Source organism: Podarcis erhardii, assembly GCF_964252035.2.
Source record: "Podarcis erhardii genome assembly, chromosome: 15".
In the NCBI taxonomy this organism is placed as follows: domain Eukaryota; kingdom Metazoa; phylum Chordata; class Lepidosauria; order Squamata; family Lacertidae; genus Podarcis; species Podarcis erhardii.
The window spans coordinates 29,779,567-29,803,668 of NC_138505.1; the positions used below are offsets into that span (position 1 = coordinate 29,779,567).

General features: G+C 42.0%; 1 protein-coding gene across 3 annotated transcripts; it reads left to right on the plus strand.

Moving 5' to 3' along the window:
* The first annotated feature begins 266 nt into the window (after positions 1–266).
* On the plus strand, positions 267–22,832 carry YPEL1 (yippee like 1). Of its 3 annotated transcripts, none has more exons than XM_081842885.1 (5): positions 267–682; positions 7,899–8,181; positions 13,502–13,545; positions 15,170–15,278; positions 17,775–22,832. In XM_081842885.1, the coding sequence occupies exons 2-5, from the start codon at positions 8,065–8,067 to the stop codon at positions 17,862–17,864; spliced, it is 360 nt and encodes a 119-aa protein (XP_081699011.1). In that variant the 5' UTR covers positions 267–682; positions 7,899–8,064; the 3' UTR covers positions 17,865–22,832. The 3 variants fall into 3 exon arrangements, with proteins under 3 accessions (XP_081699011.1, XP_081699013.1, XP_081699012.1); XM_081842887.1 differs by lacking the exon at positions 267–682 and adding an exon at positions 743–789; XM_081842886.1 differs by lacking the exon at positions 267–682 and adding an exon at positions 2,307–2,805.
* Positions 22,833–24,102: the final 1,270 nt, after the last annotated feature.

Genomic DNA, 24,102 nt, shown 5'->3' on the forward strand with positions numbered 1-24,102 from the left:
GAATCCACGTTTTTTTAACGGCGGCTCAGGAGCCTCAACTGCGCGCGCACCAAGTGTGGGCGGAGTTAAGAGAGAGAGATTGGGAGGGGGGGGCCGGAGAGGGCAAAGGCAAATCACGAGTTTTTCCGCGTCGAAGCGCGCGCGCGCGCTCTCGAGGGGGGGAGGAGCCAAAACGCGAGCGTTCCTCCCCTCCCACCCCCCACCCCCACTCCCGCTTCTAATAAATTAACGACAGCGCGCGTGCGCCTTGGGCTGAAGTGCGCGCGCGAGCAGAGGTGGGCGGAGAGAGAGAGAGAAGGGGGAAGAAAAAGCCGAAGAGTCCAAGCAAAACAAAAGCCAGGCGAGGGGGCGGGGCGGCGTTCAACCTGAGGGGGGTCGTGAAGGAGGAGAGAGTGGCGGCGGCGGCGGCGGCGGCAACCACGACGACACCGGCGACCGAAGGGCGAGCACGATGACTTCTCGGTCGCTTCTGGGCCCTGAGGAGAGCGGGGGGGCCCGGCTCGGGAGCAGCAGCAGCAGCGGCGGCGGTTGGAGCTTTCTATGACCCCCCCCTCTCCTCCCTCACAGGAGACACAAGCCCACCCACCCCGCTGCCCGCCTCGCGTTGGGTCATGGTCGGCGGCGCTCGCTGAGGAGGAGGCGGCGGCGGTGGCGGCGGCGCGACCCTGGCCCCCCCCAGCAGGTAGCCACTCTCCGCCTCCACGGTCGCTTCGTGCTCCCCTGCCCCCCTTTTTTTCCCACGGCTGGGACGAGGAAAGAAAGAAGAAAGGGCGACTGGGCTGTGTGTGAGTTGGTGTTTGGCGGGGGGACGGGACATCTCGATAGGGTGGGGGATACGCTCCCCACACATTCCAGTGTCTTGTCTCCCTCCCTCCCCCCCCCCCAAAAAAAACCACCTGAGGATTGTGAGGAGTTTAGGTGTAGTTCTTCCTGGAAGGGTTGTTACTGATGGGGGGCAGGATCAGTTTATATTTGGGGTGGACTTAGCCTTTTCTCCGCCCCAACATTTGTGATCCAAGAGGTATTTTTTTTGGGGGGGGTGAACTTTGGGGCTGATGACGATCCCTTTATCTGTATGGTTGCCTCTGTCGAAGGGAGGTAGGGTATCCGGTCAACTTCTTTATTGACTATGTTTTCATATTCCCTGGAGGTTCAGAGGTGCTTAAAGCAACTTCCCAAAATGATGTTTGTTGTTTGGGCGATGATATCCGGCCTCTAAGTAAACCAGCCAAGGCTGCTAAAAAAAAAAAAAAAGAGGATTTCGAAAATATGAACAGGCTACAATTCTACAGCTTATGTACTCAAAATCCACACTCAAGTTAAGTGGGACTTATCCCCAAGGTGTAAGTATGTAGGATTGCAGCCTAGGAAGACAGCAACAGTCACACAAAAGGACAGGGAAGCAAATTGCATTTAGATAATGAGCAGCTGACAAACAAAAGTGTTATAAAAGTAATTCAGAAAAATATTTTAAAAATTACTCTGGGGTAGTGATGGCCTTGACTAATACTTATTAATTTGCTAATAAAAGCAATGTTTATATTCTATTGCATCCTCTTGGCAGAGGCAACTTACAGCAATTTCAACATCATCTGATCTCTTGGAGCCTCTTAAGATGAGAACCTTAAGTAATGTGGTCTGTTTGGCCTGAGGAGAAAGAATTATTTTATTTTTAAAAATTTCCTCAACTTAGTAAGTGATATTATGAGCCTCGTACTAGTCCTTGAGTGCTAGATTTATTTACTTGAGTTTTTTTGGTGTCCTGTTGTGACACTGAAAGTTTAGAATGGCTAAAACGAATTTTAGTGACGTCTGTGGGCCTCATGTCTCTTCCAAGGGCTCACCGTTAAAAGATAAATAAATCCTGAACAAAAAAAGAGAAACCTCCAACACATGGAGGAAAAGAATAGTTGTTTTTCTGTTTGCTGTAGAAGGAAAAGAATTGTGCATTCTTGAGAAAGGTTGATCAGAGCTGCTAGCCAGGGACTCCTGTTACCAGTTTGTCTCAAATGGAAGCCCAGTTTCTTCATAGAATTACTATAGGTGAGTGTGTATTGGAATGTACTCTGCACAGGCTCAGAAACCCAATAGCATGCACTTTAATGCTTTGTGTGTTCTAGAGTTTTTTTCAGATTCAAATTTAAGCATCAGTTTGCAGATACATAAAAGGCTCCACTCTTCCTTCTCCCTTGTTTGAGCAGTCTGAGAAAGGGGTGCAGGGGGATTTGGCTTTTGCAGCCTGTGGAGGTAATAGGGGACACAATAGCCTCCATGAGGGTTTTTTGTTTACTTGAAGGTTTAGAAAGAAATTGTTTTGCAAGGTGGGTGTTGTTGTTTTTAATTAGCGTGTTACCGAGAGGGGGACAAGAGCTTATCCTAGCCAATTCAGTTCTGTAATCTTCTGTATGCGTCGGTGATTTAATTTCCTTCTCATGCTCCGCACTCCCTTTGCCCCTCCATCTTTCAGGGCTGCGCACCACAAGGGCGGTATGTTTATCCCTGATCATAGCATCGCAGAAATTCCCTACAAGATGCAGGCGGTCCTTGAGCCTGTTATCTGGGGCAGTAGAACAGTAAACATCTCTGAGTCGGTTTTGTGTCACTCTGCCTCCGCAAGCTCTTTGTCGGTTTGGAGCTGGGGGGGGGGGGCGTTTTGTTTGCTGCTCGGATTCGCACATTTTTCTATGACGATCGTGCTGAGCAGCTGGGGGGGGTCGCCTATACGTGCCGCCCCTTCTGCAGTTTCTTGTGGTTTTGGAGCCTGCTAGGCTGCTATTCAATGGCTCGAACAAGTAAGCTCCAGAGGTAAGGGGATTTTCGTTCAGCTTCAGCTGCAGAACCGGATCTGTTTTGCTTTGCTTTGTTTGTGACTGCATGCTGGCTTGCTCTTTTCCGTCAGCCCTCGAGGCTTTTTCCTCGCCAGATCTTTCGCTTTCATTGATTTAACCGCAGAAAAGAGAACTTGCCCTTTCTCCCCCTCCCCTTTCGGTTTCGTGGTGGTTGGAATTCGGAGCAAAGTGGAACTGGAATTCTGGCTCGAGCTGATCGCCCTGCGGCTGGACAAGGAAACGAAGGTGGAAAAACACTTTTCCTCCCCGACCTTGTGCCAGAACTGGACACCCCCCATCTGGGGCAAGTCGAAGCCAGCGTGCTTCGCTGCGCTCAGACACTGTTTGTAAACAGTGCCAGAAAGTGAGCCGTTTGCAGCCGCCGATGGCCTTTTGTTTTGATCCACCGGGCGAGGACTGGCTGTGGCAGGGGCTGGCTGCTGCTGTTGTGGGTAGGCTGGCTGGGACTTTGTGCTGCACGTCCGTCTATCTCCCCTCCCCTCCTCCGTGCTGTAATGTCCAAAGCAGACTGGAGGTGCATGTTTATTTTTAGAATGTTGCTTCTCGCAGTGCCCTTGCCTTTCTCCATGAAAAGTTGCCTTTTCCACAAGGCTCTGAAGCCATTGTTTCTACACTTCAGAGGAAGAACAGGCAAAAGAAAGGGTAGGAGGAGATGTTTTGGTTAAAATCAGAGCAGGCAGTGTTGTTTTGCTTTGTGGTCTGAGTGTGTAGTGACGAGTTTTCAACTCCACTAACAACAGCCCTTGAAAGTGAAGATCAAATCTGCACAAGTCTTTTGTCTCTCTTTATTTTAGCATTGTTTGAAGTTTAGTAAGAGTGAGGTCTATTAAATGGTCTTATGGAAATGTGTTTTCACAGAAGCCACTTTAGCACTGTCTACAATGCAGCAACATCTATTTCTATGTATACATTTGATGCAGTCTGGATTGCTGGTGGATCAGAAAGGTTCTTTAGCGTTAACAGACTTCATGGGAAAGTCCAAGACAGGAAAACAAGATTGATCTTTCTGAGTTCTTGGTTACTGTTAATGGGGGGTGGGAAGCAACTTAGCTTCAGTTAAATGAACAATTAAACAGCTACATTTTATGTGTCTTACATAACAAATCTTAGGGGTTTTAAACTTAGCAAAAACCAACTGTGCATGTTTCTTCAGAAATAAATACTTCTCTGCTTATTTCAGCTTACTCTCAGATAAGTATGGATAAGGTTATAACCCCAATTTTTGTAGTTCATATTTAATAGAAGCCCTTTTAGTAGCTTGGTAAAAACATGAATGAAATTAAGACTTGTTATAGTACAAAACCTCTATAAATGTAATGTATGAAATAGCAGTGGGACATACTGTATAGTAGAATCAAATGACCTGTTGCTTGTGTTCCTGATAAAAGCTATTTAATGGTTTGAGAATATCTTAATATTCTGTAGATCTGTTGTATGCTGATAACGTTCTGTTGCAGCTAACATGCTTAAATATTTGTTTATACATCCGGGTGCAGAATTAGGACAGCCCACTATGCTTAAGATTGGCTGCTGCTTGCCTACTAAGATTACGCTTTCCTTCAAATGACATCATGCTGGTAGACAGAAGAGCTAACATTGTATGCATTCAGTGTATGAATTGTAATATCACATGAAAATAACATTTATCCATCTAATAAAATGGGTAGCATGTTCAACTGGGAGTAGCAAGGGCATGATGAAAATGAAAATTGTGTCTTAATTGCTTCTAGAATGAATGTTTGAAAAAACATATGTTCCAATGCTTGAACCTGTTTTCACATGGGGCTTGGCAGAGAATATCAGATTTGTACAGCATGCCCTTGTGTATAGATAGTATTTTAGGGGAGACAAACATTTTGATGGCTTTTAAAACTCCTTTAGTGTTGTGAAATGGAATGGGGGGGTCTTGGGTAGTTGTTATTACAATCTCAATCAGTTTTGCTTTCACATTTAAAAGGGTAGTCTTTTCATTGTTCAGTAAATTTGAGCTCTACTGTATTTTCATCTCTCTCTTTTTGGTACTTCTGTAAACCTCATGATTCGTCCACACCTGTAGTTTTTGGTTGCAGTGGGTATGGCAATTCAGGTAGGTCTGTTTCAAGGAAACTACTGTTGGTTGGTTGTTCCTTTCTATACCACAAAACTGCAGTGTACAATATGACTTCAGTTTAAAACCAAAACAACATAACAAATACAATTGAACCAACCAACCAAACAAACAAACAGAAGCACAGAATGGGTCACCTAACAAGAAGGTTCTAAAAAACAAGATAATCCTTTTCATCAGAATGCTCCCTGAAATAATTAAGTATTGGTGCCTAAAACTGATTATAGTTGCTGCCAGCTTGATTTTATTAGGTAGACTGCCTATAAATCGGATGCCACCACACTCAATGCACAATCTGTCATTGCCAGGCACTCTTAGATGTACCTCAATGGCAGATTGCAGATATCAGAGAAAGGTATATGAATAGTACTTAATCAAGTATTCAGAAATCTTTGGTTTAACTTATTAGGCAGCTATTACCCTTGAGCCCTCCTTCCCCCTATATCTTCTGTCTGTGCCTGTGGCGGTGGAGTTTGGGAGGAAAAAATTTTGTCTTGAAGATTTGACAGATGGTTCAATCTTATGCAACAGCCCAGTCAAAAATACAGAAAGACCCAACCCTTGATTCCAGTGCTTTATACCGGTAAATGCTTCCAGAGACTGTGGGGAAGGACTGAGAAGGTCCCATTGCTTTTTCTGAAGATCTGTAAAAGAGGAAACAAGACCTCAACCCCCCCACCCCCCGAAGTTATCTGTGCATGCCAAAGAACATGGGAGGGGTCTATTCATGTTTCATTTCTCACAGGATTTTTGCAGAATGCAAAACTCTCCACAAAGGGAAGTGCAAAGGGAAGCATATTCCTCCATGTTCTCTGCAGTTCCTCAAGAACTCAGGGAAAGGACTAGTCAGCAGAGGGAGGATAGGGGTTATTGCACTTCCTTGCACCACTGGGGGGATCTTGTGCATCCCTGGTCTTAGTTAACAAGAAACATAATTGTGAAGTTCATGAGCACACTCTGCACATAAACTTTAAGGTGGGATAGTTGAAAACTGATGAGTTTACAAGTTTAAACCAACTTTAAACAAAAGTTAAAATGAAGACAGATTAAAATATGTGAATGTAAAACAAAAAACATGATGTCCACACAAATAATCCTTTAAAACTGAATCTGTGACATTATCACATGCATTGAAGCATGTAAACTATTTTTATTGATTTTCAACTTAACAAAACATAATTAATAAACTTTAAATGTGCTGCCATTGGCAATACAGTAGTAAAATTCCTTTACTTTAGAATTCCATTCTCTCTCTCTAAGAACTGGATTAATTACTGCCATTGATTTTAATAAATTTAATTTTGAGATTTGATTTTAGGTGACTGCCTTTCCTCATGTTGCCTACCTTAGTTCTGCAAGGCACAGGCTCATTGATTTTAAGAAGGTTTGTGAATCCAACATTATATCTAATTATACATTTATATTGTCCAAAGACTGAATTACTGCTTTCTCCTCTTCCCCACTCTCCCATTTATCTTGCTACAGGAATTATTCAGCCACCACTATGACTGAATAATTAACCAGAGGCTCAGATCAGTCACTGTAACTAACCATAGTTTAGGACCTAAACTATGATTTGAGCTTCCAAACATTAAACAAGCACTATTATGGTTTAGAACTGTTTGCTATGGCCCTCCTTTCTCCCAACATACAAGTTCACAATTTCATTTCCCATCTCTTTGTTGAAGCAGCCTCTGTAGTGACACCCATATAACACCAGTTTTTAGAATTCAGACATTGCACCAAACCATGGCTTGCAAACCCCATATTACCTTAATGGTTGTCTCCTGTTCTTATTTGCTGTTTCTGGCTGCATAATATATGGTACTGTATTGACAACAGTCCTTTTTGGGGGGAGTTATTGTTTACACTTGTTATTTCTACCACACCATAATCTTTGTGTCTTTCTAATTTTTACTACCGATGGAAAATCCCATGTTTCTTGACTGTCCTTGATGAAATTGATAAAGAAATGGTTAAAATGTTGATAGTGTTTTCCCACCTCTATGTTCACTCAGATTGATTTATTATGGGATACAGCATTGGTACTAGATGTCTGTGGTCTCCAGACCCTAAGTTCATTATTACATATTAGAATCAAATGAGACCACCCTGAAGCTCGAGGATCTGAAGAGAATGTGTCTCTGATAATGAACAGAGGTTTGGCATTCATGGAGTGATACCATCTGCCAAGCTTCTGGAAATTATCTTTTTTTGAGCAGCAGTATTTCGTATAGAAAGCTGTTTGAAGAGGCTACACTATAAAGTTTTTGAATCTACATAGTTCAGTATTTATTTGGGCTTTGGCTGTGTTTAAACATCCTTATAAACTATGGCTTATTTTGATGGAAATGAGCCAAGTTGAGCCTTGGACTCATATGCTCCCTGTCTTTCCCCTCCTTCTCCAGTTTGGCTGCAAGTTGCTTGTTTCATTCAAACCTGACAACCTGTGGTTAACTATGGTTTGATTTAAACAAACAGACTTCAGAATGCACTTACTTTGTGGGGAACCTATGGGCAGAAAGTTTCATAGTTGGCCTAACTCAGCAACTATTTTGTGTTGGCTGAGTGGAATGTTAGTTACGCTTGCCTTTTGTTCATCCAGCTGTTTTACCACCCTTGAGTTTCCAGTGCTTGTGTTTGCATACTGCCCTATGTTGCAGTGTTCCCATCTCCCTTTTGGATGGAAGGTTGGGAGCACCTCAGTATCACAGTTCAAGAGTAGCCCCCCCCCTCCTCTCCTCTCCTTTCCCATGTAGGACTCTGTGGCATATACATGCAGGCATGATGTTTTAACAGACAGCAACACTGCATGTAACTTAAGGTACCCATTTTATTTTAAACTTACACTAATGATGAAATGGAGAAGTTAAATGTTTAATTAGAAATATGTACTATAAAAAGACTTGAAGTGGCTTATATGCTTCTTTCTTCCGTTGCAGGTTTTGATTGTTTCTTCTGTGGCGTTTGTGTGGAAGCTGCCACACACACTCCAGAACAACAACGGCTTTTGCTTGCATTTTCCAGTGTTTCTTTTGTCAGCAAGTTCAGCAAAGTTGTAATTCTTCAAGTGCCAGCCCTGATCAGAGTGAAGAACTGGCCACAGAGATGGTAAAAATGACAAAATCCAAAACGTTCCAGGCTTACCTACCAAACTGTCATCGGACCTACAGTTGTATCCACTGCAGAGCCCATCTAGCCAATCATGATGAACTAATTTCCAAGGCAAGTGGCCTGTCTCTAGACCTCATGAATGCATGATCTGCTGCCTGTTTGTAACTGCCATAATGAGACAAAAAGATACACCAAAAGCTATGTGTTTCAGGGTCTATTAGAAATACACTGCATAAGAATTTACATAATGTATTTCCTGATTACATTCTGTTTGTGTTCAGGTGCTACTTCTTGAGGTGTGTTTGGTCTCTTCTCAGGCCGGAATGATGTGTAATTGATATTTTAAAAGAAGTGCTCTTAATGTGAAGCACATTGATCAGGGTTGTGGTCACTTGAGGTAATGTGACTAACCTGCTTGTTTTAGTTTGGTAGCATGATTCTTCTAAAGAGAATCACTGTGTAACTTACACTATGTTAATGTGTTCTTAATATTCAAGTACAGAAGATCTAGTATGCAGACATGATATCTAAACCAACTAGCCAGCCATGTGAAGAAAATAGTCAATGGATTGAAGTATGCAGAGATGTATATCTGGTCAGTTGGAAAAGAAGGGTGGGTGGGTTTCTTCTTCTGTGTATGTTCTGCAGCTAGACCTGTCCAGTGAGAGCATTCCTGAAGTGAGGAAGCGTGCTTTTCAAAACTACAGTGGTACCTCGGGTTACATACGCTTCAGGTTACATACGCTTCAGGTTACAGACTCCACTAACCCAGAAATAGTGCTTCAGGTTAAGAACTTTGCTTCAGGATAAGAACAGAAATCGTGCTCCGGCAGCAGGAGGCCCCATTAGCTAAAGTGGTGCTTCAGGTTAAGAACAGTTTCAGGTTAAGAGCGGACCTCCGGAACTAATTAAGTACTTAATCCGAGGTACCACTGTACTTTCTTTTCTTCCTTGTTTTTCCCCTTTATGCATTCATTTGAAGGACTTTTGGTAACAACTGTGAATCAAGGCTCTTCTTTAAGATCTGTATATATGAAGAAACCTCTCACCAGGCAGTTTTCCCAACTCCTATGCAAAGATTTGGGAGTTTCTATGTTTCTGAACTGAGAGACCATATTCTCCCAAGCATATATTCATATTACCTGTTCTGTATCCACTCTTCATGTGCATTGGGGAGGAATTTGGACCTCAGGAAGAGCATCATCTAATATTCAGATTTTCCTTCACAGCAATGGGGTCTCTCATGATTGCTATATGCTGCGATCTACATGCACATATTCTGAAGAGTATGCATTTGTTAGCAGTTGCTACAGCACTGGTTTGTGCTGCAGACAGAAACACACAGAAACACAATAAAGGAAAAATGACAAGAGAAATGCTCCCTCCACTGATTTTTGTTTCTCCCCCTCACCCCCAGCCAATTTTGCACCAAAATTAAGGTAATAATTTTTTTAAACAAAGTATATTCTGTAAAGAAACCTCATATAATTTTCTACTTCCTGTGTGTTAAAAATAGTATTGTATTCTCAGGTAAAAACATAATAAACAATCTACTAAACATTAAAAATGGTTTCAGACTGACAATTTGTCTAACACCCATCTTCTTTAATTGTTACAAGTTTAGTATACTGTGACTAATAAGTTGGTGGGACAGGGTCATGTAACTGTAATTAAACGTTGTACTTAATTAGGTTAATTGGTATAGTTTTTAGATGACAAGAGAGAGGTGAGGGTTTCCGCTACAGTTATGGATTTTTACAGTGCCTGGTTTTCCTAATTAGGTATGTTCACAAGACTGTGATGGAATGAAAATTGAATACATAGCAGTAATTTAAAGGTGTAAATGATTGGGTATGCCTGTTTTAAAAACAAACACTACAGTGCAATTAGTTGACTCACTGTTGCCCTTAAAATAAATCCAAACACTCCCTGGTTTGCAAACTACGTGGCGTGGTGATATGTGAATCACTCACGCTGCTGAAAAAATGGAAGGAGGATTGCTTTCCAGTGTATCTTGCAGCCCATCAATCCTGGTGCTCATCCGGAATTCCTGTTTCTTCCAGCAATGAATATTAGGAGGGCAGATTTCCTAGGAACTCCCACTATTGCAGTAACATACTGGGTAACTTTCCAAAGAGAGGTATTAGCAGCTTAGCTTCAATCATCCTCATGCACTAACATTGAAACAAATATTACTAATTGCCGAGGTGTGTGTGTGTGTACACTTTGTATACAAATGGCAATGGCTAGTGGATGGTACAGATATGTGTGATACTGTGATTGTGTTGCATACAAATTCTGTAAAGAAGGGGTGTAGCACCTTGTGAATCTGATCTTACTGGCTTAGCTTCATTTCCCTCCCTCTAGCCCTCCCACAGGCTATTTATTTGCCTGAATAGTGGTACCTCGGGTTACAAACACTTTGGGTCACAAACTCTGCTAACCTGGAAGTAGTTAAGAACTTTGCCCCAGGATGAGCACAGAAACCGCGCACTGGCGGCAGCGGGAGGCCCCATTAGCTAAAGTGGTACCTCGGGTTAAGAATGGTTTCAGGTTAAGGACGGAGCTCTGGAATGAATTAAGTTCGTAACCTGAGGTACCACTGCAATTTTTAATCTTATTTTTTTATTCAACTGCAAGACCATTTTACCCTGCTGATGTATATTGGACATGGGACTTGTTAATAGCTCTTGAACAATTAAATAATATGAATCACAGGAGCCAATACTTGGAAAGGCAACTAAGTTGTAATAAAACAGGCACTAATAAAATTCTTAACCCTGAGTATTGTAAGTAACAATAACAACTTATGGCTATTTGTGACTCACAATTTTGCTGTTTGCTGCACATCAGTATTTTGGCACATGTTTTCTCAGGCACACCATACGTTAAAATATATGGTGTAACTTTCTCTGATCTCTTCTGACAGGGTGGTAATGAAAACCAAATGAAGTAATCTTGGAAATTTTGCTGGTTTATGGAATAGACATCATTTTACAGCCATTTTTATGTATTCAAATTCGTGTTTGAGATCTGTATTCCCCTTTGACCTATTAGGTAGCAATGATGATGTATTCAAGAGGTTCATTTCAAGTACTGTATATATCTAGGGAGTCTAGGAAGGTGCTTTGATACAATTGCATTCCATATGAATACAATGTGGTTTCTAGGTGGTGCAGAATCCCATCTCCTCCTGTACAAATTTGCATGTAGTGCGAAAGGGGCTGTCACCTCCTGTTTTTTTCTGCTTGGCATCTGGTACTCTGAACTATTAATACAGTGGTACCTCTGGATGCGAACGGGATCCATTCCGGAGCCCCGTTCACATCCTGAAGCAAACGCACCCCGCGTCTGCGCATGCCGCAATTCGCCGCTTCCGCGCATGCGACATCATTTTGAGCGTCTGTGCATGTGCGAGCGGTGAAACCCGGAAGTAACGCGTTCCGTTACTTCTGGGTCACCGCGGAGTGCAACCTGAAAATGCTCAACCTGAGGCTACTTTAACTCGAGGTATGACTGTATGGGGATTCTTATTTCAGATTTTAAAAATGGATCGTACCACTGTGTAGTTGGGGGTTCCTAAGGGTTGGTGGCATCTGTTTCGGTGAAACCTGTGAATGCTCTAGCTCATGATAATGTTAGCACGTTTATGTGTTACTCTATCCTTTACCAATTCTCCTATTTAACTGTAAATGGACGCAGATATTCCTTCAGGAATTCTGAATCTTCCCTATGTGATACTTTTTAGCATCATGGACTCTAGAGTCTTTGTGTCTCTGCCATCTACACACTGCAACATTTTCTGCCACTTGGTTAACAATGTTTCAAGGACTGATAGTGTTTGAAATAAAAATAATTATTTAGGAATAATATACATCTTGTATTAAACTTCTGACCTATGGGAACTTCTACGTGCTCTATAATGACAATCCTGCTGAATCTGGGCATTCACCAGGTCATAAGTAACTTCATAGAGCTCATTTGTAAGAGGTTGCTAGATAACTGCTAGGTACAGTTTTACTGAATATTACCATTTTGTCTCAGAATGGTTCTTTCTGACTCTTGTACACTAAGAACATTCTCAGATTCATATTATCTCCTTGATGGCCTGATAGCTTCGCAAAAGAATTAATGACTAGCTTTAGTTGGTTTTTTGCGGGGCAGGGGGATCTGTTTTTTTAACCAAAAAAGGAGCCAGCCAGATTGGTAAAAGGGGGAGATGGGGACCTAAGACTTGCTGCTTGTTCTGTTGGGTTGATTCTAATTTGTTTCCTGCTCCCCCGTCATCATCTCCCCTTCAGACAGTGCTTGACCCAGGGGTGCCAACTTGAATAATATATTGGGGGGGCAGGTGAGCACCCACATAATCGAACACATGACATGGTGCGCACACACCATTTGAATGGCAATTCCTACCAACTTTTGGGGGGGTGGCCCTCTCAAGTATTTTATTGGGGGCCAAAGACCATAGGAGTTGGCTCGCCAGACTCATTTTTTAAAGCACCAGTTAAAACTAAGTGTCAATTTTAAATCTCCAGTTTTAATTGTTTCCCTTCTCCTAACACATTAGAACCCTTTGGTGGGGGGGGGGGACTTTGACAGCTACACACACACACACACACACCCCAACTTGAAACTCTAATAACTCAATAACCAAATGGAGAATGCCCAGTGAACTCGTATGTTTTCTAGTTATCCAATTTTAATTTTCTGTAATCCTATACAATTACACCTGTATCGTTTTTTGGCTTAGTTTAGGAAATAATGACCAAAGTTAATTAAAAGCAAAATTTATTTAAAACTTATTTAGCTTACTAAATAAGGAACACAGAAACGTAGAGGGCAAAGTGAGTGCAATAAATTATTGAGAGGCAAATCCATGTATTTTTCACATGTTTTATTTTAATAATGTTTCAATAATATAAGGTAGACTGTTACTGTCCCCATGTTACTGATGGAGAAGGAAGAGAGAGTGGATTGCCTTAAAACTGTGTGTGTTAATGGTAGAGTGGAGCTACAGACTTCTATAGCTAAGGTTTTGAACTGTGCCAGATCTTTCTTTGCTATACTACATTGTGTTAATTACCATACCTTTTCTTTTGTCTGTTGCAGCAGTGTCAGACACCGTTGCCTTAAAGAAGGCGCTATACCTAGCAGTAGTTGCACAAACACTTGGGGAAAGATTTGGTTTTGAGATTAGAGCTTAGACAATGAGTTTCCAGCCCCATGTGGCAGATCTGAAGAATAATTACTTTGAACAATACATGCAGCTGAATTTGCACTTAACATACAATGTACTAGTTTCAAAGTTCAGGTGGAATGCTTTGATTTGCCTCTTCATTGAGACAATGTTTTTAAAAAATATTTATATATATATATATATGTATTTGCTTTCGTATATATATGTATATGTCTTCTTTTTCTTTTACAGTCCTTTCAGGGAAGCCAGGGGCGAGCCTACCTCTTTAATTCAGTGTAAGTGCAATTATTATTTTCTATGGAATAGGAGGACTATTTTACAACAATAGCATGTGAGTGGATTGGCTTGTTGCCTTGGTTTACGCAAGGACCCAAGTCGAGCCCTATGGGATCAACCCAGCAGTCCGTCTAGTCTAGCAGTCTGCTTCCCACAGTGGCCGGCAGATGTCTTGGAAGCCATCAACATGGCTGAAATACGGTAGCCCTTCTTTGCTGTTGCTCCCTAGCATCTGGTATTTTGTGGCTTTCAAATACTTTGAATGGTGTGAGAGAAGGGTTTTGCTCTTCCTGCAGAAGGCCACACATCCTTCAGTCAGGCACATGTGGAAGGCTTCTGAGGGCTGAACGACAGGAGTGCTCTGATGGTGTTTCCTGCTTGGCAGGGGGTTGGACTCGATGGCCCTTGTGGTCTCTTCCAACTCTATGATTCTATGACTATGACTCAGTAATAGAGTGCATGCTTTGCATGCAAAAGAGCCATAGTTCAATCAAGTCTAGATAAGAAAGGTTCCTGGAGAGATGCTGCCAACCAGTGTAAACAAAACTGAGCTAGGTAGACTAGTGGGCTGACTTGATATAAGACAGTTTTCTATGTTCCTCTTAATTGGCATTGCCAAAAAGTTATGTTTGGAACCAGCCCATATGGAAACATCGTTCTAACTATAGATTTTACAATGCAACTTTTTTCTTCTTTAGAGTATCTATTAAAATCCTTTCAATGTAGATAATAACTTCTGTTGGTGGCATATGACCACCTTTTCCTAGCCATAGCTAAAAGAAACATGGGACGCGGGTGGTGCTGTGGTCTAAACCACTGAGCCTCTTGGGCTTGCCGATCAGAAGGTTGGCGGTTCGAATCCCTGCAACAGGGTGAGCTCCCGTTGCTCTGTCCCAGCTCCTGCCAACTTAGCAGTTCAAAAGCAGGCCAGTGCAAGTAGATAAATAGGTACCACAGCGGCAGGAAGGTAAACTGCGTTTCCGTGCGCTCTGGTTTCCACCATAGTATCCCGTTGTGCCAGAAGCGGTTTAGTCCTGCTGGCCACATGACCCAGAAAGCTGTCTGTGGACAAACACCGGCTCCCTTGGCCTGAAAGCGAGATGAGCACCACAACCCCATAGTTGCCCTTGACTGGACTTAACCGTCCACGGATCCTTTACCTTCACCTTTAAAAGAAACATAGAAACAAAGCCATAGTTAAAACCAGGACTTTTTTTTCTTCCAGCTGGAGCTCACCAGAGCTCAGCTCCAGCACCTCTCAGGTGGGCACCATTGCCATTCTAAGAGAACAAGGGAAAACTTCATAAGGAGCTCCAGTACCTCTTTTTCTAGAAAAATGGCACTGCTTAAAACAATTTACCTGGTAATTAATACTAGGTCGGAAATCACACAGATGTTTAATTTGGCTTGTGTTCAAAAGCTTGGTCTATGTAAGGAGGAACAAGCAAAGCATCTTGGCTTTAAAATAACTTCCTTGTGTGATGTTGGAAATATTTGCCAAAATCCTGGTGTGAATGATCTTGAGATTTTGCGTCTCGCATTTGCATATATCTTTATATTAATGGGAGGGAAAGGAAGATTCTTATAAAATAGCTTATGCTTTTCCGACTCTCTGTCTTGCAGGGTGAATGTGGGCTGTGGTCCTGCGGAAGAGAGAGTTCTTCTGACAGGCTTGCATGCAGTAGCAGATATTTATTGTGAAAACTGCAAAACCACTCTTGGATGGAAATACGTAAGCATTTGCCCATTTTTGGACATGCAACTGCTTGGATTTGTCTGGTCATTGAAATAGGCTATGTGCAAATGTGGGAGTATCTGTGTTGTCGCCAACTAAGTACTACTCTGAGCAGACTCACTAAAGTTGAGTCTACTCTACGCTAAAGTTCAGTGGATCTAGTCTGAGTACCCCAACATTGATACCCTCTGGATCTTGTCAGTTCCTTTTTGATACCTTGTGTTCTTGTCAGACTGGTGGCATGATAAGAAGCCTGAGGATAAATTGACCAAGTCTGGCTACAATTCAGATCCATGGGTAAAAGTTATCCACATCTTAAAGAGGCAACCCGATCTTCCATCACCAGTTCGCCTTCCCGTAGTAGTAGTAGTAGTAGTTGTAGTTATTGTTGTTGTTATTACCACCCACCCACCCCAAGAAAGGCACAGGGCAGGCTACAGCAATGTAAAAAGCAACAGTTTAAAGCAAATTGCATTCAGACCTGGAGTGGGTCCTAGAAATAGGAATTTCAGTTCATATTTGCTGCTTTGAAGTGTGGCAGGTACCTGACACAGACCCTGCTTACATGTGGTGAGGGGCTCATAACAAGCAGTTTTCAGAGCCACTGAATTTGCAAGGGAATCTTTTATTCCGCCTGCCGGGGATTCTGCTTTTGTTACTGAGGCATGAGGACCCGTCGCTCTGCCATCCCTCTTACTTATTTGAGTGCAGGACTACTGCCACTGGGAATGGGGTGCTCTTAGGGAGAGCCCGGGTTCCTTCCTAGAATTTTCAGTTTTCATAGTATATAGTCTTTTCTTTGCAAAATGTAATGAAAAGTATACTGGCAAAAGTCTTCCCAAGTACGAAGTAAATTTCCCATTTCCCAGGAGCATAAAGGCACTTGAATGAAAATTTATTTTATTAACATTACCTGTATTTAAATTCAAAGGGTTCTATCCAACTAAGGTTCCATTCACACTATACAATTAAAGCACCATGCTGCCACTTTAAACAGCCAAGTCTCTCCCCCCCCCCCCGCATAGAATTCTGGGGGCTGTAGATTGTTAGGAGGCCCCTATTCTCCTTCCAGCGCTATAATTCCCAGAACAGTTTAACAATTTTTCTCTCTTCCCAGGGTGATGTGGCCAAAGCCCTGCTTTCAGTGGATGCATTGAAATTAATGGTCCACCATTAGCCACATCCATTACTTTCAATGGGTCTGCTAATTTTAGTATGAGTGACTTTGCGTTGCTCTGCATTGATACTTCCCCCACCCCTTCCTCTGGAGTATGCTTAGGCCTCCCTCATTGCCATATGTCTGGCCCCACACCTCAAACGGCATCAACAGAGGACATTGACTGGGCTCCCCCATACATTTACTCCTTTTTCACTGGGACAGGATTGCCTGGGTAGAGCTTACATGCCAGCACCACGGGGACTTTGTGATGCACACAGTATTCCATAAAGCATAGGATATTGATTCTGACACTGGGCGGGAACCAGCCTCAAGGTCATCTCTGCTGTGACTGGACCTAAAGGAAGTTAATTTCCATAGGATTTGCATTCCTCAAAGTCTGATACTGTAGATGATAGGAATAAAACAAACCCAAAAGTAATCTTCATTAAATTCTGGTTGTTGGTATTGAATAGTTTCTCAATGGCAAAGAAGCATGGGATAGCTTTAAACCAGGCATGTCCAACTCCCAAGAGACTGTGATCTACCTGACAGTGATCTACCCATTGCCATTGGAGGGAGGAGCGTGCGTGGGGTGGATGGATTGCCCAGAGTTGTTGAGCTTTTTGGGTGGAGGATTACACAGAGTTTTTTTTAGCTTTCCCCCCATAACTTTTTGTACATGATAAGGATCCCATGATCTACCAGGATTAGCCAGGGATCTACCGGTAGATCGCAAACTACCGGTTGGACACCCCTGCTTTAAACCAACTGGGAGAGACCTCTGGCCCTTGAGCCTAACTAGACCTTTTAGGCTTTCCAGTGAGGCTGTTCTGGGCTGGCCATGCCCATCTACCATTTACATGACACCATGAGCTTGTTAGATAAAGCTGTGGCTGAAAAGGAGCAATCAGGAGCCTTTGAGTTCTCCTGCTTTTGGCGCTGCTTAAATATGGCACCAAATACAAGCCCTGCGGCTTTTGCTCAGGTCACTCTACTGATCATATGGAATCAGGTGACTTGTAGGTGAGCAGCTGTGCCCACCTGACAAATATGCCCATGGAGGGTTGGCCACTGATTGATCTAGTCCTCTGGTTGAAAGTGGTTTCCACTCTTGCTTTAAATCAACAGTCATCTGCCAATAATTGAGTCCATTGCTCACCTGTGTAAAGTATTGACCTGTTGACCTCTTTCGTTCATACAGTGATGCCAAAGTGCATAAAGTACAACAGTTAAGCTGAGCAGTACTCTTGCCTTGCCCCTAACGGATACGTTAAGAAGCGTTCATATTTGAAGCGGCGGATAACGGAATCTAATATTTTATTTTCTTGCCCTAGGAACATGCGTTTGAAAGCAGTCAGAAATACAAAGAAGGAAAATTCATCATTGAACTTGCCCACATGATCAAAGACAATGGCTGGGAGTAAATGGGAACACTTCTCTCTCTCTTTGGACAATTAACCTGTGGAACATGCTTTATAAAGACTAATGCAAAAAGGATTTTGATCCGGCTGGCTGAGAAAATCGCTGCGTTGTTGAAACCTCCAAACTGAGTAGTGTAATTTTGTGCCCCCCTCCCTTTCCCCAAAAGGCCATCTTTTGCCTTTTTCTCTTTGTGTAAGTTTCCCTCTTTTTGTATATGTATTCCTGTGTGAACAGTTGTTTTGGATCGACTTTTTCTACAAACTCTAGAGGAATAATTCCCTAATTTCAAATTACTTTTAATAGCTAGCGCTCTCTTTTGACCTGTGCTTTTTAAATGCTCCTTCCTTCTGTGCATGCTTTTTGCCCATCAACTGTCCCGGAATTTTGTTGAAGGCCTGCGTGAACAGTCCTAAAGAGAATGTAAGGCATGTTCCTTCCCCATTACCCCAGACATAGCAATTTCTGTGCTCTCTTTGCAGTGAGAAGGACATAACATTGTAGTAACCATTAGTTCTTTTCTTTTTTAAAGTACTGCAGCTTGTGTGTATCTTTGGGCAGGTTGGTTAAAGGTTTAGTCATTTGTAGTGGCTGAGGTTTATAAATCCTTGCTTTTATTTAAAGAAAATGAGAAGCGAGGGTGGAATAATAATTTACAAGGTCAACTAACTTATAAGGTCTGACCGAAATCAAAACATTCCTAAGAAAGTTAAACTTTGCTTTTTTAAGAAAGAATGTCTTAGCAAAGTTTTCAAGATCAAAGGATGCAACTATATGCAGCTCTTATTTTTAATGTCATATAAAATGTCTCGGTACTGTACCTTTAACAGGGACTTGTACATCCACTGAAGTTTTTATGGCTGGTTCCATGTAGCTACATAGTTTTTAATGCACTGGATAAAGAGGTTGATATCGGTGAAGTGATTTGCTCTTGCAGTCCTTAAACACACAGGATTATTTTTGTGTGTGAAAGTCGCCAGAGCCTCTAGCTGTTACCTGTGGGAGGTTGGAAGTTGGGGAGCAGGTAAAAAAAAAAAGCAAATTGACTTCTTCATGCTAGGTTTTTTAAGGGGCGTTTGATTTGCTGGCTGAATCATCCCTGAGCACATTTTGTAATAAACAGTTATGTGAAATAAGCATCAACTTGTAATTTCCCCCAGCTGCTGCTTTTTGTGGGGTGACTCAGTCAGACACTTCCACTATGTGTGTGTGTATGTGTGTGTATGTAAAGTTCACTGATGGGAACTTTCCTGCACACTGTTTCAAGAGATTAGAATAATTTTTATGTCATGATTTTTGCATTAATATTCTAAAATTTATGAGAGGAGGAACGGATTGGAGGATATTTTACACTAACACCACATAGCTGCTGATAGCATGAATAATATGGAAAGCCTTACATTGGGAAATCTGCTCCTTTCTAATACAATGTCTTTTACATGGCGTAAGAAAAACTTTGCATTGTTCCTCTCTGCTGGCTGCTGCTATCCTCGTCTGATGGGCTTTCAAGTCTCTACCGCACTTTAGCTATACCTTTCATGTTAAAAGTAAGAGTAATCTTTCCCTAAAGAGGAATTGTCCCTTCCCTCTTCTGTTTGAAGAATTATTTCCCAAGCAAACCATCTGGGAAGTAGTATGGTTACACTGTGATGCAAAAAAAGGATATTGAATATATCTGTTTTAAGTGTGTGTGTACATAGTTACCTCTTAGGCATTCAAATCCAAAGAGCTGTACTAGTGACAGCTAGATTCAAATTTTGTTTTGCTGAATGACCTTTTATTCTGGTGCTTAATTTAATATGAATGAGGGTTTGTGTGTTTTTTTTATCCATTAATCTTCAGTACAGTACAGTACTTGATCTAAATGTACACTAGAACCAGGAGTTATCTTGACTCACGCCTAGACAGCAGCAGCTTCAGCCGCCCTCATCGACCACAGGCCGCTGAAGTTTCTCTTAAGAGGAGCTATTTCCTCATGAGAAGACTTGGCATCTGGTATCCTCCTTAGTGCTGCCATCACAGATCCTTCCAGTCCCTTTGGACTAGGAGTAATCAGCATGGGAACCTAGAATAGGCAGGCACTGTGTGTCTTGTGGGTTAGTGACTTGTGCAAACATCTGTCTGGTGTGCCTCGCTAAATATCAGTAAACTGACTTTATTTATTTTGTATCGCTTTCAAATCGCTTTATCCGAAAGGTCTGGTTTTCCTATCTTCCCTCCGCTGCTTATGGCTGAAACAGTAAATAACTTGAACTATATTCTAACTGGTACAGTATCCACTGCCAACCATGTAAGTACTGAAATCGTAAGCAGATGGGCACTGTTGTTGGCTCACGATGCTGGCTGTAAGCCGTACCAGCTATGAAACTGTCGCTAGAAGCATATCTTTTTCAATAGCATGGTTCCTCCTTGGTTTAAATGTCTCTCACCTAGTACTTACAGGAATTAGAGGACAAATTTCGGTCAGGTCTTTTGGGCAGGAGTTTGAGACTCAAAAGCGTTTGAGAGACAAAATCCAACCTCTTTTTATCAGTGCATTATTCATATTCTAAACCTAAATCACTTAGGTCTAAACTACATGTTGGAGGCAAGCATGTAACTGTAGCCTTCCTTAAAAGTTGAAAATTCACTTTGGGATGAAAAGAGTAGAGACGGGAGATGCTTAAGACTTCTCCCTGCTCCAAATCATTTCCCCAAGTATTCTCCCTCTGCCCCCAAGGTTTCAATTGTATGTTTGTATTTTGGGGGCAAGCCATGGGTAGGGCATGAAGAGGGGCTGGAGTGGAGCTCCACTTCTCTATCTTGCATTTCCATTCTTACTAATTCCCAAATGTTTTATGGTAAAAAAAAAAAAAGAGGGGCTTTTAAGAAAACACACTTGCACATATTGTGTAGTTTGGCCTTCTGGGTACAAGGTTTCACCTTAAACCGTTTGTTAAACCTGGATGCCAAAAACTTGAGATTTTTATTTTTTAGTTGGCACCTGGAGTATCAAATTGCGGGTAAAAATCTAATGCAAGTCATTTGTAGTGATAAGGCATTTAAGAATACCAAATAGAGCAATATTTTTATGGATTTTGAAAAGGGGATGGGAAGGGTGGTAGAGAATTCTAAATCTAAAAATGATACTGTAGGTATCAAGTAGCATTGCATATTAGATCCTTTGGGGGAAATGAATGATTTTACTTGGCATTGTAGGAAGGTCTTTAAAACTGGGTGCTTCAATTTTACAGGTTGGGTGTCAGTGGGATCCAGATACTGCTGGATGTTGGTTGATGTATAAAAGGTCAGTCTGGTTACTGAACTTTCCAGCATTACATAAGCATAATACTTGAACATTTTTCAAAACATTTACCCTCTTAACCATTTTGAGTGTGTGTAATGTATTCTATTTAAGGTTTTGTGTGTTCTTTCTGGGTAAGTTTACGCTATCCCTTCAACTTGAGCACTTTTGTTACCTGTTATTTTTATTACTGTTGGTCTTAACATTTATTATATATATATATTTTATAAATTGTAACAACGATTTTTTGTGAACTTCTGTGTGCTACCTACTAGCTCTCCCCCCCTCCCTTTTTTGGACTAGATGAACTGACTACAAGCTGGTTCTTGGGAAGAATGTTCATTCGCACATACAGAAAATGTGCTCGCAAAGTGTACATGTATTGAGGTGTTTTTCCCTTCAAACTCAATAGTCATGGTTAGCATAAACTAACCAAACAGTATGGCATGACTGAGGGCCAGATCAGGCAATTTAAAAATCTCCATGTGGAAGAAGGAACGTCTAATCTTGCAGAACCACATTGGCAGGCACCTAGGAAAGTAAACGCTAGGAAACATTGCCATGACGTGGTCATGCTAGATCAGATGCTAACTTCCTCCATGCAGATGTATCTATAAGGATGCTGAGGTGAAGTTTTTTTGTGCATCTGAACTAGCCCCACTGTGCAACTCCCCCCCCCCTTCCATTTTTTCTAGCTCCTTTGGTGTGAGCGTTACAATAGTAAGAACCAATTTCATGAGGCGGTTATTTCTCTAACAGCTGTGGACGGCTTTTAACCACTGGAAGAAAACACCAGGCTTCCAGAATATTAAGTTGCATTATTTCACCACTCGTCCCAATGAAAGCTTGCTTCTCGGCCTAATCAGTCTTGTTATACATATGGATTTGACTTGCTGTGCTATTGCCATGAATCCTATTATGTAACAACCCAGAACAACTTGAACTCGCCTCGGCCCGTTTGTTCAACAAGGCTAGGGAGCATTGCTTTCCTCACGGCCCAAGTTTAACTATATTATGTTGTGAAGTTGAAATTACCAATGTCTCTCTAAATTGCTTTATTACCTGTATGATGAATCTTATGTCACAGGACTGTGTTATGCATAACCGTTACTGAAAACTCCCTTGGTGTCGGGTGAAATTAAGACTTCAGAGGAGCAGTGTTTCCCTTTTGAGGGAAAGGGACAGTGCACTTTGGTCATTAATATGAATGTCAGCATTAATTGGGCTGTACCATTTTGATTTCTAATAAATCTGAAATGTGAGATTTACAAAAATATGCTGTTTTTTTCAGAGAAGATTATGGTCTGCTATGATAACCTGTTTGATGACGACTCAACTCAGATAGCCACAGTTTCTTATCCAGCTTTGTATAATGGTGAAAGGAATGACAGCAAATGTTCAAGTTAATGGTGCATGCTGTACCATTAGTGTAGAGGCAACCACCAGTAATCTTATGCTGCTGTGAACAGGGATTTCACAGAAGCAAAGTAGGGTCAAAAACACAGGAGTCATAGCAGGTCCCATTGACTTGTGCCTCTTTGCTGGAACGCTTTTGGAAAACCGCTTACTTTTTGCACAGCTGATGTGGCTTCTTTCTGGTTTTTGTCTTGGCAATACTGTACACAAGTTGTTGTTTCCCTTTATTGTATCTACTTGAGGTATCACAATAAACGTTTTCAGTTTTGTTGAATTTTGTGCTTCCCCCGCCCCTCCCCCCTTAAGAGGATGAAGAAGAGTCACGTTTTAACAAGAAAGCAATTCTTACACAAAACTTGAAGTTTTTGTTGCAAACCTTTAAAGCTACACTTTATGAAAGATTCTAGTTCCACTTTCCCTGGACCACTATTAGGCAGTAAAGGGCAATTGCTGCTGGCTGCTACTGATGTGGGAGAATGATCATCTGGTCATGGTATAAAATCCAAAAATGAAAAAGAAGCAGTAGGGCCCAGCACATGAATGTTCACGGTTCTAGTCAGCCATGCTTTCCCCCACGATTGTCTCTTCTATCTTTCCCAGCAGTCAATTCTCAGTCCATGGCAACTGAGCATGCTTGGCTTTCGCTGAGCTATTTCCCTGTAAATAATTATGTTTGTCCTACTTCCTTGCAAGCTTGGGATTCCCTTGAGTTTGCTGGTATGGTTTTGGCTGCATAAGGCTCAAAACCTGGAAAGCTGAAAACGTCATCAGTATATCCTGTTCTCGATCAGTCTGTAAATTCAGTGCCCACCACTGATACCTTAGATATTCCATATGCCAATTAAAAAAAAGAAAAGTAAATTTTCTTATTCAACTTGTGAAGTATAGAGGTAGGAAGGAGATAGTGGCGGACCAGCTATCCCAGACTAATATTGAATTGCTAAGAAGTGTTGGATTAAAGCAGAAATGCAAATTCATAGGGAAAAGGAATTTAGGAGTCTTAATTTTCCTCCATTCTTGGATTGACCAATCATGATCCCAGAATTAGGTATCACTGCCTGCCTGCAGATGGTCCTTTCACAGGGAAGGAGGCAAAAGTTAAAGAGAGCCTATTTTTTCCACCCCATATAAGGCAGAGGATTGCATGTCTGAAGACTGCCCATGGGTTTGCAGAAGAAGGAAAGGAATCCACCCAGAGTCAATAGAGGATAAATTTTCAAGATGCATAAAATGATGTCAAGCCCGCTGTGTTCAAAATAAAACCTTCCCCAGGGGCTCCGTAAAAATGAGTGTTTGCTTCTCAAATACTAGAAAAACTGGAGCATAAGCAGGGCAGAGAGAAAGGGGTGCCCTGACCCCACCAGTTCTGGCTCCATTCACTACCAGCATGCAGCCCTTTGACATATTAAGCAGCCTTCAACTGCTGGAAAAAGTCCCTCCACTTCTTCTATAGAGGCTTCTGTTGGGGAAATAACACCAGAAGGAGCAAAGGTGTTCACTCAGAGCCATATCCTCGGGGGCCTTGGGAAAGGGTTCACCAGTAC